Here is a 22,126-nt window from a genome sequence, read left to right on the forward strand (position 1 = left end):
GGAGAGTCAAAATAGAAACAGCAGTTTGGAAATCAATCTTAAAAGGACTTTGAATCATGTTATGGAGTTGGGCTTCATTTTAATAGACAGTGGAAGCCAGTGGACATTTTGGAGGAACTTAATCTGACCCATGTTCTGGGTGGTACTTTTACTAGCAAAGAATTAAGGAGGTGTGAGAGTTTAGGCCAGGAAACCAGGTACAATAACTGAAAATTCCAAGTTATTGTAAATATTGTATGCCAGGCATTGATAGATTAATTACGATGATTATATTAAGTAGTATGATTATTATAATACATTAACATATTAGTGATTTATAGGTGCTTTGTAGAATTTATTTACTTAATTTTTACAAGGACCCTGGAATGTAAGTAATATCTTTATTTTAGAGATGAAGACATTGGAGGGTTAGAAGGATTAATTGCTCAAGGTCACATAGGTCATAGGTAGTGGGGCTGGAAATGAAGTGGTGGAAGAAACATTTGATTTAGAGCAACTGAATGCGGGATGTGAGAGAGAGAGTGAGTGAGAAACTGAAGATGATTCCTGCTGGGGACCTTTAATGAAGATAGGAAGCATGATCACAAGGGTTTGGGATAGATAAATAAGGAATTCTGTTTTGAAAGTTTAGATTGAGATGTTGGCAAGACAAGCCAGGTGGAAATGTGGAGCTGGTTATTGGAAATAGAAATGTAAGGGTGAAGTAGTCGGGGAGTAATCAACATCAGTGAGCGGGGCAGCCTTGGGAGAAGGGAGAGAGCAGGAGAGGCTGAAGAGAGCACCGTCCACCTAAGAATGGAGAGGGGAACTGGAGAAGGAAGAGTCGGAAAGCTGGGGAGAAACCAGAATGTGAAAGAGTAGTGAACAAGCCGCCAGGGGTGGAGAGAACCTCAGAGATACTGGGTGGTGAGTAGGTCATTTGTTGTGCACCAGAGAGGGGATGGCGTGGGGATTCTGGCTTTACTTGGTAAGTAGAAGTCCATGGGTAGTTTATGAAAAACAAAAACAAGACAATTTCAGTGGAGTGGAATGATCGGGAGCTGAGGGTCAGGGGTGAGGAATGAGTGGATGGTAAAGAAATGTGATAGACCTCAAGGGACTTTTTATTTTTTATTGTTGAGTTGCGGAGAGTCCTTAAACTGAGGGAAAAGGGCAGTGGAGAGAGAGATTTTTAAAAGAGTGAAGGATCATTTATTGGCTTTAGTTTCAAAGTGAAATAAAAAGATGACCAGAGGACAGACAGAGAAGCTGGCAAAGGAAAAGATAAGGCTCCCCTCCTCGATCCCCCTCCCCCACCTTAACAGAAAAGAAACAGGGGAAAAAAAAAAATGGGTAGATATACCAAGAAAAAGTCTGGCCTAATGGAGAAAAGTTGAGAAAATTATTTTCTGAAAATCTGTATCTCAGTGAGACTTAGTGGCCTACGAGATGTTTTTATATTTCCAAAGTGCCTGTTCTTTTCCTTTAAAACATTCATCACACTTAAAATTACTTGTTCAGCATCCGATTTCACCGGTGGATTTCAGTCCACTCTTTTAAGAGGTCAGCCAGGGTGTCTGTCTTGTTCCCTGCTGAGCCTCCAGTATATAGAAAAAACTGCGTGCCTGGCACATAGTAAATTCTCTAAACAGATTTGGTGTGTTAATACTCAAAGATGCCATAGAGTTTCTCTCTCTATCTCTCAGCGGTGCTGAAAAGTGCCCGACACACAATAAACACTTGACAAATGCTTGCTAAAGGAATGCTTCTCACAGAAATATAAAGTGAATTCACTTATTGAGATGATAATAATGAAAACATTTTGAGTTCTTCCTATGTGCTAGACACTACATGAAGTAATGATATGGTGGCTGCTGTAGTAGAGAAAGCATGGACTTTCGGGGGTTACATGGTAACAGTCTCTTTCTTACTCACAAATGCTACAAAATGCCTGTCCCTGATGGGCAGGCTGCTGCTCCTTTTAGGGATCCAGGCTCCTTCCATCTTCCAGCCCCACCGTCTCCTACTCCTTTGCCTATAAACTGGGGAAGAAATTGAGAATGTGGCCCCACAGACATGCAGATAGGTTAGGGAGCCACTTCCTAGGAACAGCTCTCCCTTACAGAACCGAGAACATGAATTTTGGTGGACACTTACCAATCTCTTCCACACATTTTTTTTCTTTTTTACCATTTGAAATAGCGCAAGGACGAGGCACTATTATCTCCATCTTATAGACAAGACGACTGAAGCTTAGACCTGTCCCCAAACAATAGGGTTCTAATTTGGGATTTAAACTTACATCTATCTGCCTCAATAGCCTCTATTCTTAACTGTTAGACCTTTGTTTCTCAAGTAGGAGTGATTTTATTCCCGAGGTACGAGGGGGCATTTGGCAGTGTCTGCAGACATATTTTTGAGGGGGCGGGGAAGGTATTACTGGCGTCTGGTGGGTAGAGACCAGGGATGCCACTAACAGCTTAGAATGTGAAAGACCTCCCCCCACCCCCAGCCATACACACACAAAACAAAAAAGTATCAGGCTCCAAATGCCACTAGTGCCAAGGCTGAGAAATTCTGCACTGGACTGTATCCTACCCATGATGGCGGAAGGTCAGATATAGACAAGACACGATTGAAAAAGATGAGGAACAGCTGCTTTAAGGACTAAGCTAAAGTTCATTATGAAAGGATGAAAGGATTGGTGAAGAGCAGAAAGGTGCTGGTGGTTGTCAAATGCAGAAGGTAAGTGGCTTTATTATTTTTCTATCAGCTACTCGGCATTTGGGACTTGATAGTATTTTTAAAGAAGTCAGTGATCTGTACTTTACTGGGTGAAAATATTACCTTTATGTTTTAATTTTATTTCTGAACTCAGGGAGACCAGACCCGTCCTTTTATCACATCTAGTCCTACGAATGGGGCCCAATCCGTTGCAGAAGGCTGGGTCGCTAAAAACCCATATGACACGCATTTTGGTGATGTACACTTTTATGACTATACTGGAGATTGCTGGGACTGGACAATTTTCCCCAAAGCTCGATTTGCATCTGAGTATGGATATCAGTCCTGGCCCTCCTTCAGTACATTAGAAAAGGTAAGCCAACCTTGATTTCCCCGGGATTCAGAGTGGTAGGCATACCGCCTCCTCACTGTGGTTCAGAAAGTCACATGAAATCTACTTCCTATTTAAATGAAAGTTAATGAAGGAGATAATAGGAAAGAACTTGTTTCTTTAACCTTTGGGGTGCTAAACCCTTGGGGTCATCTTTTGGGGGATTATCACTTTCTATATTGCTTTTAATTATGTTCTTCAAGGGCATTTAAAAATTAAATGGGAGTCAGTGGTTGCTTAAGCCTGACTTATCACACATGAAAATTTCTTTCACCTGCTACTTTCTATATACCCTACAATCGTTTTCTGTTTTTATCGTTTACAGACATTTAGAGCTGGATAGTTTGCTACAGAAAGAGAAATAGATGTGATAAATAAACCTTTATCTGATGTTATTGTATCATTCCTTTTATCTTCTCTCCTCTTCCTCCTCTTCCTCTTCCTTTTTTTTTTTTTTTCCTGTCATGTTGGTGTATTTGATTTTCAGGATAGCATTCCACTTTCTCTGTTCCTGAAGAGTCAGCTTCATAGATGGATTCTGTTTCAGACCTGTGTTCTTTTTTTTAAACAGCTTTATTGAGATGTTATTCAGTGACCACACAACATACCCATTTAATGTGTACAGTTTAATGGTTTTCAGAATATCACAGTTGTGCAGCCATCACCATGATCTAATTTTAGAACATTTTAATTACCTCTGTGCTCTCTGTATTAGCAGTCACTCCTCACTCCATCTGTCCCACCCCAGCTCTAGGCACTACTCATCTGCTTTATGTGTCTATATATTTGTCTATTCTTACATTTCATATAATTGGAATCATATCATATGTGATTTAAAAAAATTCTTACTTTTTATTGAAGTGTAGTTGATTTACAGTGTTAGTTTCAGGTATACAGCAAAGCAGTTCAGTTATGCATATTCATGCATACATATATATATTTTAAGTTTCTTTTCCATTATGGCTTGTTATAAGAAATTGAATGTATTTCCCTGTGCTATACAGTAGGTTCTTGTTGTTTATCTGTTTTATATATAGTAATGTGTATCTGTTAATCCCAAACTCCTAATCTATGCCTCTCCCCATTCTTTCCTCCCTGGTAACCACAGTTTGTTTCCTATGTCCATCCATGAGTCTATTTCTGGTTTGTAAATAAAATTTGTATCTTTCTTTTTTTTTTTTTTCTTTAGATTCCACATATAAGCAAGACCATGTGATATTTGTCTTTCTCTTTCTGACTTACTTCACTTAATATGATAATCTCTAGGTCCCTCCATGTTGCCATATGTGATCTTTTGAGACTGGCTTCTTTCACTCAGCATAAAGTTTTTGAGTTCATCCATGTTGTATCATGTATTAGTATGTCTTTTTTATTGCTGAATAATATTCCATTTATGGATATACCACATTTTGTTTATCCAGTCATCAGTTGATATACATTTGTGTTATTCCCTCCTTTTGGCTATTATGAATAATGCTGCTATGTACATATTTTTGTGTGAATACACATTTTCAGTTCTATTAAGTATATACCTGGGAGTAGAATTGCTGGGTTATATGGTAACTCTAAGTTTAACATTCCAAGGAACTGCCAAACTCTTCCATAGTGGCTGTACCATTTACATTCCCACTAGCAACATATAGGAGTTCCAGTTTCTCCACATCGTTGCCAACACTTGTTGTCTCCTTTTTTCCCCCATTGCCCTGGAAATTTACATTTACAGGAAGTTTGCATTTCTTTGATGGCTAATCATGTTGAACATCTTTTTATGTGCTTATTGGCTCTCTGTATATCTTCTTTGGAGAAATGTGTATTCAGATCCTTTGCCCATATTTTAATTAGGTTCTTTGTCTTTTTATTATTGAATTATAAGAGTTTATTGTAAGAGTTTATAAAAATACCATAACATATTTATAAAAAAAATACCACCTATATAATATATGATTTGCAAACATTTCCCCCAATTTGTGGGTTTTCTTTTTTTACTTACTTGATGGTGTTATTCAATGGACTGGACAACATTTTTAAATTTTGAAGCTCTACTTATCAATCTTCTCTTTTGTCTTTTGTGCTTTGATGTTGTATCTAAGAAACCATTGCCTAAACTAAAATCCCTAAAGTTTACTCCTGTGTTGACCTTTAGTTTTAGCTCTTATATTTAGGGCTATGGTCCATTTTGAGTTAATTATTCTGAACGGTGTGAGGTTGGTATATAATTGTGGACAGCCAATTGTCCCCACACCATTTATTGAAAACATTATTCTTTCTTCTATTGAATCTCTTGACTCCTTTGTCAAAAATCAGTAGACCATAAATGTTAAGGTTTATTTCTGGATTGTCAATTCTGTTCCATTGCATGTGTCAATTATATACTAATTTGCACTGTTATCATTATTATAGCTTTGTAGTAAATTTTGAAATCAGGAAGTGTGAATCAACCAACTTCAATCTTCTTTTTGAGATTGTTTTGACTGTTCTGGGTTCCTTGCATTTCCATATGAACTTTAGGATCACCTTGCCAGTTTCTGCAAAAAAGCCAGCTGGGATTTTGATAGGGACTGTGTTGAATCTGTAGATCAGTTTGCAAAGTATTGCCATCTTAACAATACTGAGTCTTCTGGTCCATGAACACGTGATATCTTCTTTAATTTCTTTCAACACTTTTGTAGTTTTCAGTGAACAAGTCTTATACTTCTTTGGTTAAATTTACTCCTCAGGGTTTTTTTTTTGTTGTTGTTGGTGGTGGTGCGGTTATAAATGGGATTATTTTCTTAATTTTATTTTCAGATTGTTTATTGTTAGTGCACAAAGATCCAATTGACTTTTGTATACTGAACTTATATTCTGCAACCTTGCAGAACTCATTTATTACCTCTAATAGATTTTCTTCTTTTTTTAATTTTTTTTGGTGTGTGTGAATTCTTTAGGGTTTTCTGTATGTAAGAGCATGTCATCTGCAGATAGAGGTAGTTTTAGTTTTTCCTTTCCAAACTGAATGCTTTTTTTTTAGTGTTCTTGCCTAATTTGCCCTGGTTAAAACCTCTGGTACAGTGTAGAATAGAAGTGGTAAGAGCAGACAATCTTTACTCATTCCTTTTCTTAGGGAGATTTCTTTTTTTTTTTTTTTTTTGGAGATATTCTTTTCATTATTTAGTATGATGTTAACTGTAGGTTTTTCATGCATGCCTTTTATCAGGTTAAAGAAAGTCCCTTTTATTCCTCATTTGTTGTGTGTTTATATCATGAAAGAGTGTTGGGTTTTGTCAAATGCTTTTTCTTCATCTATTGAAATGATTATGTAATTTTTTCCTCTTCGCATCACTTGTGTGAAGTAACTACAAAAATTTTTGTAATAGAATTTAGAAGCCTTCCTTAGTCTCACCACCTGAACACAACTATATTTATTCCTACATGTTGAAGTTATATTGTATTTTTAACTTTAATAAATAATGTCATAACCTTAGTTCTAACCCCTTTTTTATTACTCCCATATTGTGGGGCCAGTCTTTCAGAAATACTGTTGTTCCACAGTGAAAGAGGATGGAGTTAAGTATCTTGACTCAGATAGGAACAAGTGTTGAGAATGGGAGGAAGGAATAAAAGAAGCAAATAATTTATTGAGCATATCCTCTGTACCAGGTATATCATTTAACAATAATCCACCCCCCTGCACTTTAACTGTGACCTAGGAGGAAACCAAGGCACTAGGGAGTGAGAGTTTTATCAGTGTTCCCGAATAGTAAGTAGCATATCTGTATACAAGCTTATTGTCTGACTCCAGAATTGATCTATTTTGTTTTCACTTCATTTCAGGAAGATGAGTGTTAGAAACTGCTGAACCTTTTTCTTAAATCTATAACTATTTCTATTTATCTCCTGAAAATAATGGAATTACCATGTTTTTGTGAAATGCCTGATGATGTTCAAAGATGCTAAACACTGTATTTTAAAAGAGAGAAAGGTGGAGATTAAATTCTGTTTCTTATGAACCCTCAAGTTAGTTGTTGCCTCTTTTCAAGCTACATTGCTTAGTTGAGGATTTGAATAGGCATTGGGAAAATAAAAGAAATCAAAAGAAAATCTTTACATAAAACTTTGGCTCTTTTCTTTGGAGCTTTTTTCATGTATTCAACAAATATGTTTAAATGTCTTTCTCTGGTTTGGGATACGTTACTTCTTCATAAAGCAATCATATTTCCAACAGGAGATTATCCATGTTGCACAGTGATTGAAAGGTTGGGTTTTGGAATGAACAGATCAGGATTTGAATACTGGAACTTCTACACACTAGCTATATTGCCTTGAACAAATTGTTTATCCTTCTTGAATTTCAGTGTCTTCACCTGTAAATTCAAGGAGAGTGTGTGTGTGTGTGTGTGTGCACATGCAGGTATGCATGTGTATGTGTGCACATGCAGGTATGCATGTGTGTGTGTGATCTGTGTAAAGATTAAGTTTATTAATACATTGAAACACTTGGTGTAGTTCTTGACACATAGTGATGAGCCCATAAAATGTAAGCTATTATTACTATATGTAGTTCATTCTAGCCACATGGTTTATTTGAAAGTTGGATCTAGATTACACTCACTAGCTTGGATCTTGGGCAAATTACTTAGCCTTTCCATGCCTGGTTTTCTCATCTGTAACATAGGGTGATAATGGTATCTCCTCATAGGGTTGTTAGGAGAATTAAATGAGTTAATACTCTTAAAGCAATTAGAACCTTACTTGACATTTTCTAATTCTTTCTGGTAACACTGTTACAGCTGAAATTCACAAGAATCCCAAACCATAGCTATCAGAAGATAGAAAGCTTTCCACATAACAGATCAGGTTTAAGATTATGGGATATTCAAATAATTACCAGTCAGAGGGCTGAGAGGCCCACAGATGTGTTTCAGACTTGGAAAGGAAGACACCTAGAAAGAAGGGAAGACTATTAGTAAATGTATGTGTATCTCAAATGTAACAAGATGACTAAATACTAATACTTCTGCTTCAAATAAATAATAGGAGTAATTAGTGTTCTCTAAATTGTCTGGTGGTTATAGTTTCAAAAAACAGATACAATCTGGGAAAATTCCCACATTAAATATGGCTACTGTACATTGCTTCTATTTTGGTATAAATAAATTCCTAAAGAATAACTTTCCTTTTATGGTGATTGGTCTGTGCATTGCATGGTCACTGGGAATTGTAAGTCATATTCTGTGAACACAGATTAAGCTTTCTAATTTTCAAGGTATTTTTCATTTTGGAGGGGAGGTAATTTTCAAGGGTTTTTTGACGGTGGGGTGGAATAAGTTTTTCCAAAGTCTTTGTGTAACTTGGATTAAACCTCTGATCTTTTCAGATATAATTTGTCAGATTCTAACATTGCATTAAATCATAGGTCTAGAAGACAGAGTTATTGCTTTTTTTCCCTGTAATATGTACACTGCTAATGTGTGTGATATTTGTTTTCATTTTTTACTTTGACCTGATGATAGCTTCTCAAAGGAAAAGAAAGATTCTGTAAGTTAAAAAAATTATTACTAGGGGAAAGAAGTATCATTGTTTGGTTTGTATCTTCAACTATGTCAAAATTAAACATGTATGTATATATATATATCAAGTTTGTTTAGTAATCATTGAGAAACAAATGAGCAAGTGCTAAAGCATTTACCATCTTAATAGGATATTGTATTATTGCAAAGAATTGATGGTTTAAAAAGAATTTTGATTTCAGTTCATTATTCAGTTTTGACAGTTTATTTACTTAGATAAAATGACATTTAAAATGCACATGAGTGTTTAAAAAAACAAGAATAATGTTTTGATAAGACTTTTGATAGAAATATTGAATTGTAACTTTCTAGGTTTGAATAAGGCTGATCTTTGACCAATAACAAGTATGATGGCAAAAATACGTGTGAAATCAAGAGTCACAGAACAAACCCTGAGATCTTTCGCACTGTGTAGTACTTTTCAAGTTTGTCAGGGATGTGAAGGAGAGCAGTTTCATTCCTGACTTCCCAATTTGAACCACTTACTCTTTACTTGAAAGGTTTCGTCTGAAGAAGATTGGTTTTACAAAAGCAATTTTTCACTTCATCGACAACATCATGCAAATGGTAACTCTGAAATGCTCCACCAGGCGAGACTTCACTTCAAACTCCCCCAAAGTGCAGATCGATTACGCATGTTCAGAGACACTATTTATCTTACTCAGGTAAGCCATTTTCACTCTGGGGTGCAACAGGTAGCTGCCGTTAACATAAAGAGATCTCGTAGATTCTGTAAACCTTGTGTGGTGAAAAAACATTCAGGTTTTCATTTTGCTGATTTAAAAAAATGATCTTCAAAATAGATACATGATGACATGTAAGACTTGACATAGTTAATTTTTGGCATTCATCTCTCTTACAAGAACAGCTTACAAAGTTCTACAACAAATTGTGTGTTAAAATGTTCCCTGGCTCAAAATTACTATCAGGGTTGTGTAATTAAGTCCATAGCGTTTACCAAGGATCAACTGGGACAACGGAACACAATAGAATCCAGAAACAGACTCATGTATAGTATGGTCACCTGATTTACGGTCACAGTGCCACTGCAATCTTGTGGGAAAAGATAGTCTTATCAGTAAACAGCACTGTATCAAGGGGGTATCTTTCTGGGAAATAAATGAACTGTGACTCCATATACAAAAATTAATTTGATCAGTGATCAAACACTCAACTGTGAAATGTAATACAATAAAGCTTCTAGGAGAAAACGTAGGAGAATATCTTCATGACCTTGGTACAGGAAAATGATTTCTTAAACAGGACATAAAAAACACTGACTATGAAAAAAAAAATTGGACTTCATTAAAATTATGGACTTTTGCATATCAAAGGCAACATTAAGAGAGAGAAAATGCAAGCCACAGATTGGGGTACAACGTTTGTAATATGTACATCTGATAAAAAGATTTGTATTTAGAATAAAGAACTTCTGTAAAGCCGTAAGAAAAAGACAGCTACCCTATTAAAAAATGGACAAGAACCTTGAACAGGCACTTCCTCAGAGAAGCTAACCAGATGGTCAGGAAGTATACGAAAATATGCTCAATTTCATTCTTAGTCAAAGAAATACAAATTAGAGCCATGCCAGGATGCTCCTACACCCTATGTACACAATGTAATTTTAGCACAATGGCTAAAATTAGAAAGATTGACCATACCAACTGTTGGTGAGGAGGTGGGACAGCTGGAACTTTTAGACATTGTTAGTAGGAGTGGAAATTTGTTTAAACACTGGAAAATTTTATGACAGTTTCTATCCAAGCTAAACATTTGCTTCCTCTTTGAATCAGCATTTCTACTCCTAGCTATGTACCCAAGAAAAATGAGTGCATACATCTGCCAACAGACATCTAAAATAATGTTCATTGCAGCTTTATTCATAATAGCTCCATACTGGAAACAACCTAAATGTTCTTTAACAGAAGAATTTATAACCAAATTGTGGAATATTTATACAGTGGAATACTCCACAGCAATAAAAAAAAAATGAACTACTGATATCAGCTGTTTGGGTGAATCTCAAAGACATGTTGAGCAAAAGAAACATTGAAGTTTCACTATAGACAAAATGAATCAAGATGGTTTAGAGAAAATTAGTGGTAAACACCCTTGCAGAGGAAGATGGTGGATTATAATTAGGAAAGGCTATAAGGAAACTTGCTGGAGTGCTAAAAAAGTTTTGTATCTTGATCTGGATACTGGTTACATGGGTGTATACGTATGTTAAAATTCACTGAGTTGTACATTTAAAATCTGCTCATGTTACATTATGCACCTTACTGGATTATTTTTAAAGAGCTCTATTGAGATATAATTGACATACCATAAAAGTCACTCGTTTTAAGTATACAATTAAGTGATTTCTAGTGTACTTATTGAGTCATGTGACCATTGCCGTAATCCAATTTTAGAACATTCTGATACTACAAAGAGATTCCTCTTGCCCAATTGCAATCACTCTTCTTTCTCTCTTTCAACCCCAGGCAAACATTAACTTGCTTTCCTTTTCTGTAGATTTTAGTTTTCTCAACATTTCATGTGACTGGAATCATACGATATATGATCTTTGGTATGTGGCTCCTTTCACCAAGTTCTTGCCGTGTTACAGCATATATCTGCACTTCACTCCTCTTTCTTGCTAAATAGTATTCTTTTGTATGCATGTATCATGTTTTACTTATCCATCCATCAGTTGATGGACATTTGGATTATTTCCACATTTTGACTCTTCTGCTATGGATATTTGCATATAAATCTTTGTACCTATAATTTCATTTCTCATGGTTAGAAATATGTAAATGAAATTGCTGAATTATGTGGCAAATTTGTGTTTAACTTGCAAAGAAAATAATTGACCTAAATTTTGGATAATATTTTCACCTTAACGTTTACATTTTACGTTTTTCATTTGCCTATTTTGTTTCATGGACCTATGAATACACACACTTAAGACTATAGGAAAGCAGCTACTTATTTATCTGATATTTTTACTATACTTGTTTCAAATTCTGGGAGAGAAGAGTCTAATCCCAGTCATATGAGTTGATCCGAAGGAGGTCAGACGTTTTTGTTAAACATGATCACATTTTAATTTTTGCATCTTCACATCTAAGAATGTACCAATTTTTATCCAAACTCATGCTCACTCTCAGCAGTTTTCTCCTGTATGAAAACACAAAACCCTGGATGCAAGTTGAAGCAGAAAACCGTAAGCCAAAAGAATACTCTTTTTTTGCGAGGTGGTAACTCATGAAGAGAATTTTAATGTTTCAATGGTAATCTTATCAGTTAGGGAGGTTGTGCCAGTGTGATATATAATTTATAAACTTACCTCATAGAACAGAAGTTTAAGGATTATGTTGATATCTGTCCCTTTTAAAGTGTTGCAGTTCATCCTAATTAGCTTTTTATAGCCAATTTTCTATAAAAGTGTCTCAGTTTTAATGTCTGAAATGGAATGGTCCTCATTTGTGATTGAGTGAAACTTTTCAGCTGTTGTTCTCCATGGTGGCTTTCCTCCTCCCAGCTGTTCGTTCTAATACTCTTGCTTAATCTATTCCCTCAAACCACATTCAAAGAACTAACAGGAATAATTATTCTTTCTGAACTCATGAGCATCAGCGGTACCTGGTTGGGAGCTGGTGTACAAGTAGGATTATTTATTGATGGTTTTTGTTGGTGATGGCTTTTATCTGCTGCTTTAGCACGAGTGTCCTCTCATGCATTGGCCCGGAATTGGACTTGTCCTTCTTAATTCTTCCCTGGGACTTTCTGATATACTAGATGGGATCTGAGATGAAAGAAATCATAATTATGGTTGATTTTTGTTTGTTTGTTTTCAGTGTTGGACTTTCTTGACTGAGTACAGACAGGAAGCATTAGACTAACAAGTTTTCCCTCTTGCTTCTTTGATTTTAGAACAATCATCTTTAATCTGTGTATGAGAAGTAACATCTCTGTTCCATTTTCTCTGTTCCCACTCCCAGTCCTTTTCCTCATAGTCTGTCATACTGTTCTGAAGAACAGGGTACTTGCCTGAGTGCCACTTTTTAAGACACTCTGTTAAGCAGTCTTTTGGTGCAACTTTCAGAAAAATATTGACTGAGAAATCTGTGCAGTAAGTTTTTTTTGTATTTAGATCCTTTCCTCTCTTCTCTTTCTCTTACCTCTTTAATTCTTCTAATATTCCAAAATAATCTTGCCTCACCTTTCATTCTCCTACTTTATTCTGTTATATTATATTCTAAATAACCTATATTCCTAGGCCCACCCTTTTAAGCTGTGTCACACAGACCTTGCTGCTTAGGTTGAGGACTGACTATCTGCATGAACAAATCTAAACTACCTGTTAGGTGACTGACTTTGCCAGTGTGACCTCTTGCTGGAACCTAGAAGGAGGCAGGGCTCTGGGCAGTCTTTACTAATCCCTTAGCTTATAGCCCCCTCTAGTGCTTTCATTTCTTCTTCACATATTTAATGAACATTAATAAGGACTGGAAGCTTGGGGATGTCCTTGAGAGACTCAGATTCTTTAGGGGTCCATTTTAACTCCCCATGTGCAAGTAACTTGATTACAAGAATGAAGCGAAAAAAGCAGGATATGCTGGAGAGTCAGGTGTTGATGCTACCTGCTAGCCTGGGACAGTTTCTTGTTTGGTAAGCAGCACTGAGACATGATGGAGATCCAGGCTATGCTGAGCTTTTAGGATGGGGATAGGGTGGGTAAAGGAGGGGAATGAAGGTGAGATTACTAGCATAGTATATTATATACTAGTATGTCATATTTATATGCATTATGTACTTTAATAGTCAGGCAGTCAGCATTGTTTGCCTGTCTACTGAACACCTGGTCTTGGGCCTGAGGTGGTTTTGTGTACCTTCTCGTGCATGTCTAACAACATCTCCAGGCATCTCTAATTAATTTCCATTTAGGCAAGAGGAAGCAGAGACTGAGAAAGGTTAAGTATTTTTCCCAAGTTCTCAGGGCAATGAATGGAGCAGATTTCTGCTTTTTAAACTATAATATTATATCCCTTCACAACTGAGATAAGGGAAATTATACAACTGTTGAGGTGTTTGGTTGAATTACAACATCAATTTTCAGCAGTTAAGTAAAGTAGACTTCAGAGATTTTGCACATGAAAAAAGGCCTTGTTGGAATAGTAGAGAAAATGAACAAGACTAAAAGTGAGTTCTTTGAAAAGATCAACAAAATTGAAAAACCTTTAGCTAGACTGGCCAAGAAAAAAAAAGAGAAGACTCAAATTACTAAATCAGGAATGAAAGAGGGAAGATTATTATTGACCTTATGGAAATAAAAAGGGAAATAAGGGAATAGTATAAGCAATTGTATGACAACAAGTCATATAAACTGGATAAAATGGACAAATTCCTAGAAAGATGCAAACTATGAAAACTGACTCAAGAAGAAATAGAAAACTGTAGGCTTATAACAACTAGAGACTGAGTTAGTAATAAAAAAACTTCCCTCTACAAAAATGCTTCTCTAGTGAATTCTAAAATGACATTTAAGGAAGAATTAACAGAATCCTTCACAAATGCTTCCAGAAAATAGAAGAGGAGAAAACACTTCCTAATTCATTCTGTGAAGACATTTTTATCTTGATACTGAAACTGGACAAAGACATACCAAGAAAAGATAACTACAATTTAAAAAAAAAGCAAACTATAGACCAGTATCCCTTGTCTTCAAAAAAATACTAGCAATCCAAATCCAGCAGCATAGAAAAAGGGTTTTACACCATAATGAAATGGAATTTATCCCAGGATTGCAAGACCAGCAAGATTCAACATATGAAAGTCAATCAATGTAAGGTACCATATTAACAGAATAAAGGAAAAATAACTGCATGATCATCTCAATAGATGCCACTTCTATTCAACATTGTACTGGAGATTTTAGCCAACATAATTAGGTAAGAAAATGAAATAAAAGGCATCCACATTGGAAAGGAAGAAGAAAAACTGTATCTGCAGATGAGACGATCTTATATATAGAAAACCACACACACACACAAAAAAACACCTAAAAACCTATTAGGACTAATGAATTAACTCAGCACCTTTGTAGGATATAAGATTAGTATACAAATATCAGTTGTATTTTAAGCAATAAACAATTTGAAAATGAAATTAAGTAAACAATCCTATTTATAGTAGTATCAAAAAGAATAAAATACTTTGGAATATATTTAACCAGAGAGATTTAAGACTTGCACACTGAAAACTATAAAACATTGTTGAAGGAAGTTAAAGTAATGGAAAGACATTCTGTGTTCATGGATTGTAAGACTTACTATTGTTAAGCTAGCAGAACTCCCCAAATTGAGCTACAGATTCAACACAATTTCTATCAAAATTCCTACTACTGTATATATATGACTGAAACATTATGCTGTGCACCAGGAATCGACACACTATGACTATACTTCTGTAAAAAATTCCTACTACCATTTTTGGAGAAATGGAAAAAGTGATCCTGAAGTTTATATGGAAATGCAAGGCAGCCAGAATAGTCAAAATAATCTTGAAAAAGAAGAACAAATTTGGAAGACTCACACTTACTGCTTTTAAAACTTATGACAAAGTTATAGTGATCAGGGCAGAGTGGTACTGACATAAGGACAAACATATGGATTAATTGAATAGAATTGAGAGTCCAGAAATAAACACATACATCTATGGTCAACTGACTTTCTACAAGGGTGCTAAGACAATAAAATGGACAAAGAATAGTGTTTTGAACAAATGGTGCTAGAACAACTGGATATCCACATGTCAAAGGATGAATTTGGACCTCACACCTCACACCATATACAAAAATTAACCTAAAATGTAAAAGCTAAAACTATAGAACTCTTAGAAGAAAACATAGGTGTAAATTTTTGTGAATTGTGATTAGGTAACATTTTCTTTGATATGACACCAAAGCATAAGCAACCAAAGAAAAAAAATGGAATTTATCAAAATTAAAAACATTTGTGTGTCAAAGGACATTATCACAAAAGCAAAAGGATAATCTATAGAATGGGAGAAAAATTTGTAATCCCTATTTAATAGGGATCTAATGTCCAGAATATATCAAAAACTCTTACAACTCAGTAATGAAAAAGGCAACCCTATTTAAAGATAGGTAAAAGATTTGAACAGACATTTCTCCGAAGAAAATGACCAATAAGTACATGAAAAGATGCACATCATTAGTCACTAGGAAAATGGAAATCAAAACCATATGACATACCACTCATATCCACCGGTATATCTAGAATTAAAAAAAAAAGAAAATAACAAGTTTTGTTAAGTGTATTGGTCAGCATCCTCCAGAGAAACAGAACCGATGTGATATATACAGACATATAAAAGAGATTTATTATAGGAATTGGCTCATATGATTATAGAGGCCGAGATGTCTTACAGTCTGCTATCTAGAGGAAGGAAAACAGGAAAGCCGGTGGTGTAATTCAGTTTGAGTCTGGAGGCCTGAAAATTGAGATGTCATTGGTGTAAGTCCTGGAGTTCCAAAGCCCAAGAACCAGGAGCTCCAGTGTCCAAGGGCAGGATAAGATGTGTCCCAGCTCTAAAGAAGAGAGAACTTGCCCTTTCTCTGCCCTTTTGTTCTATTCAGGCCATCAGCCGATTGGATGCTGCCCACTGTCATTAGTGAGGATGGACCGTCTTTACTCAGTCTATTGAATCACTAAAAGCATCCTGACAGACACATCCAGAATAGTGTTTACCAGCTGTTTACGCATCCCTTAGTCCAGTCAAGTTCATATATAAAGTTAACCATCACAGTAAGGATGTGGAGAAACTGGAACCCTCATATGCTGCTGGTGGGAATGTCAAATGGTACAGCTGCTGTGGAAAAGTTTGTGGTTTTCTCAAAAAGTTAGATAGAGTTACCGGAGGACACACAAATTCTACTCTTGGGTATATAGGAAATTGAAAATTGAAAACATGTTCAAACAAAAACTTGTGCACAAATGTTCATAATAGCCAAAGAGTTAATCCAAATGTTTATCAACCAATGAGTGGATGAACAAAATGTGGCATATCCATACAAGGAAATATTATCAGCAATAAAAAGGTTTGAAATACTGGTGCACACTACAACCTGGATGAACCTTGAAAACTTGAGGCTAACTGAAGGAAGTCAGTCACAAAAGGCCACATATTGTATATTCCACTTACATGAAATGTCCAGAGGAGGCAAATCCATAGAGACAGAAAGTAATTGAGTGGTTTCCAGAAGCAGAGGAGAGGGGAGAATGAGGAGGCACTGTTCACTGATTTTTTGGGGGGATGATGAAAACATTCTGGAATTAAGTAGTGGAGGGAGATGCACAATCTGTGTCTATACTAAAAACCAATGAGTTGTAAACTGTAAAAGGGTGAGTTGTGTGGTATGAATTATATCCAATTAAAAAAATGGCTTTATTGGATGATTCTTTTTAAAAATTTTAGTCATTGTTTATTAGTACTATTTACAGAAATACAGTACTATACATCTCTGCAGCTAGATTTTTCACTGAATATTACTTCATAGAAATCCAAACCAAGTCACCCTGTTTTGCTATAATTCATCCCTTTTAATGGCTGCATAATATTTTATGAAATTCAAAAAAATTTTATTTTGAAAATTGATTCACTCATTCTTCTGATTCTTATTGTCAGGATAATTTTAAGTACATAAAGTATATAAATACCACTGTAGCAGGAGAACTTATCACACGGCTCCCCTGGATCCAAGGGTAGAGGGTGTGATTCTGAGCGTGTAGCTGAGCTACAGCTCTGTCGCTCTGGCAGAAGTGGATGAGGGGCTTCTGTAGACAGCCAGCAACCTTCATCACAGTGGCAGAGCTGGAATTGGAACCTAGGTCTTGGTGTCCTGGTCCAATTTCTTTTTCCCATACCATCTGTTTCTCTAAGGAGACTGATTTCCTAAGTATAATCAAGCAAGCTGCTGAAAATAGGCATATTTTTGAAACTAAAATAAGATTTGTCTGCTAACAGCAGGATTGAGTAACCTAGAAAATGACTAAGCATTTATCCTTCTTGAATGTAGAGATTGCCCTCTTTAGGAAAGGATGCATGAGTATATAAAATAGGTACAGTTTTTAACGGGAAAGAGGCAGTGCCAGAGATTTTTCTCCAGGGAAGTAGGATTATACATTTTCCCTTTAAGTCGGAGAGCGGGCAGTGGGCTTCTGCATTTTTATGGACAAAAGTGTCATTCATTAGCCCTGACTGGCACCCACTGGTTTGGGTATCCCAGATCCACATAATAGGCACGGCACGGTGCACCTGTCAGAGCCCGGAGCACTGAAGAGCCCTGGTTATGACTTTCACACTGAGTTCAGGGGTGGTAGGCTACTAGTTAGAGCTCACCTACTGCTCCTTTCCTTTCATTTCTAGCCAGGGTTAGGGGTCCTGCTTGCATTTAAAAAATTTTTTTTAAGTTTAAAAATTCTGCAGGATTACTAATGTTTACCTGTTAAACCAGAAAAGGTAAATTACAGCAAGGAAATTTTAGAATAGATATACAGAAATAGATAAATTTTGCAGGTAGTTCTGAGAATTGGAATCATTTAGGGATTGAAAACTCAAATGTTTTTATGGGCCAGGTAGGTAATTTAAATGGATAAGAGTTTGAATGTTGGGGATTGTGGCAGAAAAGAGCATACAGTCTCTGACTTAAGACATTAAACAACACCATCAACAATAAGAAACAAAAAACACCTTCTCTGTGAGCCAGTTAAACCCTGAGTGGGGCTGAGTGCAGCCGGGATGCCACCAGTTTATGTTAGCCTCTTGACTGGGACATATTATAGCAATATTAAACTAGGACTTTGAAATGTGTTGTATGTTATTACCAAAAGAGACAACACAAGAAGCGAAGAAATTAATTTGAACATAAAATGTTCTTAGCTCTTGTATTTAAAGAAAAAACTGGAGATCATTCAAAAGCCTCATAATTATTGGAGAATAACTAATCGACCAATGACATAACTATATAGCCATTTAAAAACAGATATATAGAAAATGTAGGCACATTGCATGGAAATGTACATATATGAAAATTAAGCGAGCACAGAATACAAAATTATAACTTTATATGACTTATATAAAAATAAATTCAAAATGGATTAAAGACCTAAATGTAAGACTGAATACTCTAAAATTCCTAGAGGAAAACATAGGCAGAACACTCTTTGACATAAACCACAGCCATATATATTTTTTGACATGTCTCCTAGAGTTATGGAGATAAAAGCAAAAATAAGTAAATAAGACCTGACTAAACTTAAAAGCTTCTGCACAGCAAAGGAAACCACAAACAAAACAAAAAGACAACCTCCAGAATGGGAGAAAATATTTGCAAATGATATTACTGACAAGGGATTAATTTCCAAAATATACCAACAGCTCATACAGCTTAATCTCAAAAAACCAAGCAACTCAATCAAAAAATGGGCAGAAGACCTAAACAGACATTTCTCCAAATAAGACATCCAGATGGCCACCAGGCCCATGAAAGGATGCTAAATATTGCTAATTATTAGGGAAAGGCAAATCAAAACTACAATGAGGTATCACCTCACACCAGTCAGAATGGCCATCATTAAAAAGTCTACAAGTAATGAAAGCTGGAGAGGGTGTGGAGAAAAGGGAACCCTCCTACACTGTTGGTAGGAATGTAAATTGGTGCAGCCACTATGGAGAACAGTATGGAGTTTCCTTAAAAAACTAAAATAGAGTTACATATGATCCAGCAATCCTACTCCTGGGCATATATCCAGAAAAGATGAAAACTCTAATTTGAAAAGATACATGCACCCCAATGTTCACGGCAGCACTATTTACAATAGCCAAGACATAGAAACAACCTAAATGTCCATCAACAGATAAATGGATAAGGAAAATGTAGTGTATACATACAATGGAATATTACTCAGCCATAAAAATGAAATAATGCCATTTGCAGCAATATGGATGGACCTAGAGATTATCATATTAAGTGAAGTTAAGTCAAAAACAAATATCATATGATATCACTTATATGTGAAGTCTAAAAAAAAGATACAAATGGATTTATTTACAAACCAGAAATAGACTCACAGACAGAGAAAACAAACTGTGGGTACCAAAGTGGAAAGGAGTTGGGGATAACTTAGGAGTTTGGGATTAACATATACACACTACTATATATGAAGTAGAGAATCAACAAGGACCTACTGTATAGCACAGGGAACTATATTCAGTACTTTGTAATAATTTAAAATAGAAAGGAATCTGAAAAAGAATATATTTATATACGTATAACTGAATCACTTTACTGCACACTTGAACCTAATACAGCATTGTAAGTCAACTGCAATTCAATAAAAAAAAATTAGAAAAATCTCTCTGAGTTACAATATATGTTAACATAAAGATCGGGAAAGAATTTGGAGCATTGTAAATAACCTGCTGCTCATCAGATTTTTTTCCTCTGAAAAGACACTTAAATTCACTGTGAAGAAAACACAGGCCACCTCTACCAAGGCAGTCTGTAAAACACCTAGTCATCCTTTGGATAAGACCCAGTCAGCATGAGAATGACTGGTTCAGTAGGTATGTCTTTGCCCTGGACGTTTTCATTGTTGCCTGAAAGAGATGACTTAATTTCCTACTTGGGTAGACACTGATATTTTGTTTCTCACCTCAAAATTCTGTTTTTTACTTTTCTCCTATTCACCCTATTTTATAAATCTGAATCCAAGGAAAGTGATTTGAGGCCCAAACTTCCTGAGTGATGTCCCTCCCTCCATTCCACTCCCGAGTCCATGCTGAACCAAGTCTCACAGCAGAATGCTGCAGGTTCTTTGGCTTCTTTGGTGTATCAGGAATGGCCCAGACTCGGAGCTACTGCGGGTCCTGGGAGTTCCAGAACTGTGGGTCAGCACCCACAGTGGAGTGTCTATGGTGGTTGCCGTTCACTGAGCATTGCTTGGCCTGTGAGGGTTGGGCCAGCAGCTTCTGGAATGTCTGGTGACCAGAATGCCTCTCCCCATGTTGTTCCTCGTTGGTGCGATGAGGGCTTCCCCATCTTCTCCTCTGAGATCCCTTCACGCACAGTCCATAAGGCCATGGCTGATTTTTCAAGAGTCTCAGCCTGAGAACAGAGACTTCTTGTCGTTCAGTGCCTTGGGGGAGTGTGCTGCAGGCCCAGGGACTGGGGCTGGCTTGATTTTGTGCCCACAGGTCAGTTTTAGCTCTGTTGGTGGGAGCATTGTTTGGAAGCTCAGGTGATTTAAATAAGTTCAGGTGTTATCAGATTTTTAAAAGAAACAGAAAGGTTACGTTCCATGCTGATGTGAGGCGCAATCTCCAGTGGGCATGGATTGATAATCGGTGCTGCCTTCAGATCTGTTTCCACTGAGATTTCACTTGGCTGCTTCATTTTCCCTGAACTTTCCAAAAGCTGCTCTGCAGCACTGATTTGGTGCAGTAAACTCAGCAAACATGTGAACGCTTCGTCAAGGGGCTTGATTTCTCCGTGCCTAGCTGTCCAGGCCTAGAAGTAGATAAATCTCTTTCTTCTTTAGTTTAGTTCAGACAAGATTGGTATGTTTATAAGGAAAGTGGTTAGAAATCCTGGGTCTAATTGTTACTGACCCGGGTCCTTGGATTCTTTAATCAATAGAAATTGATAAGAAGCCAGAGGAGAAATTCAGGCAAGGCTTTGCTGGGACTAGTGCTGCAGCCGGAGGGAGTGAAAACAAGAAACAGGTGCCTTTGCTCACTCCCCGAGGGGGTGGGGCCAGGTGCTTCCTTAAATGGGGTGAGGGTGGGGGCGGGTCAGTGAGTCGGGCAGGAGGTACAACTTAGGTGGTGGTGCTGTGTGCAGGGGTGACGCGCAGCGCCCTGCTTGTGCTCCTGGCACCTCAGACACGGCTGTTGGTTTGTAGCCTTTTTGTATCTTTGTTCATAATTGCCCCAACTGTGCTAGAGTGCAGTTATTTTCAGTCTCTTGTAATTTCTTTGTATTCTGTTGCTCAAGGAGATGTTTGTCTAGGTACAAGGACTCTGGTAAAGGGTCCCAGGTCCCAGCCCATCTCATAGTTGCAGACTAACTTGACTGTCATAGATCATAGTTTTTAGGCCTATTTTTCTATGTTATTCCCTCTGACTCAGTGTTTGTTAGACTAATCTATTCAGATAGTGTCCTGTGGTCGTTTTGAGTTGGTGCCCTGGCTGCTCTGTGACAGTCTTTCGAGTGTTTTTTGCCTATCATCACCGCTATGGTCCCAGTGGTCTGGTGTCTGAAAGAGAAAGGCATTTCTCTACCTGCTCACAGCTGGCGTCGTCTATTTGTTGGAAGATGGTAAGAGCTTTCTAAGTGGCCTTCGTAAATCCACTCTAGCCCCTGACTCCTTTTCGTGGTCAGAGTCGCCTGTTGGAAATGCAAATCTGGCCA

At 36.8% G+C, this 22,126-nt stretch overlaps 1 protein-coding gene across 2 annotated transcripts in view; it reads left to right on the plus strand.

The window, feature by feature from the left end:
- Positions 1–22,126, plus strand: part of MANBA (mannosidase beta) — a 91,159-nt gene that overhangs the window by 55,526 nt on the left and 13,507 nt on the right. For both annotated transcript variants that reach the window (XR_010380458.1, XM_010980639.3), the window contains exons 12-13: positions 2,858–3,076; positions 9,144–9,308. Coding sequence is in view for 1 of the 2 variants with exons in the window: in XM_010980639.3 (XP_010978941.1) it covers positions 2,858–3,076; positions 9,144–9,308 (384 nt within the window). In the remaining variant the exon portion in view is untranslated. The remainder of the gene's footprint in view (positions 1–2,857; positions 3,077–9,143; positions 9,309–22,126) is intronic.

This window comes from Camelus dromedarius, chromosome 1 (genome assembly GCF_036321535.1).
Source record: "Camelus dromedarius isolate mCamDro1 chromosome 1, mCamDro1.pat, whole genome shotgun sequence".
Lineage (NCBI taxonomy): Eukaryota > Metazoa > Chordata > Mammalia > Artiodactyla > Camelidae > Camelus > Camelus dromedarius.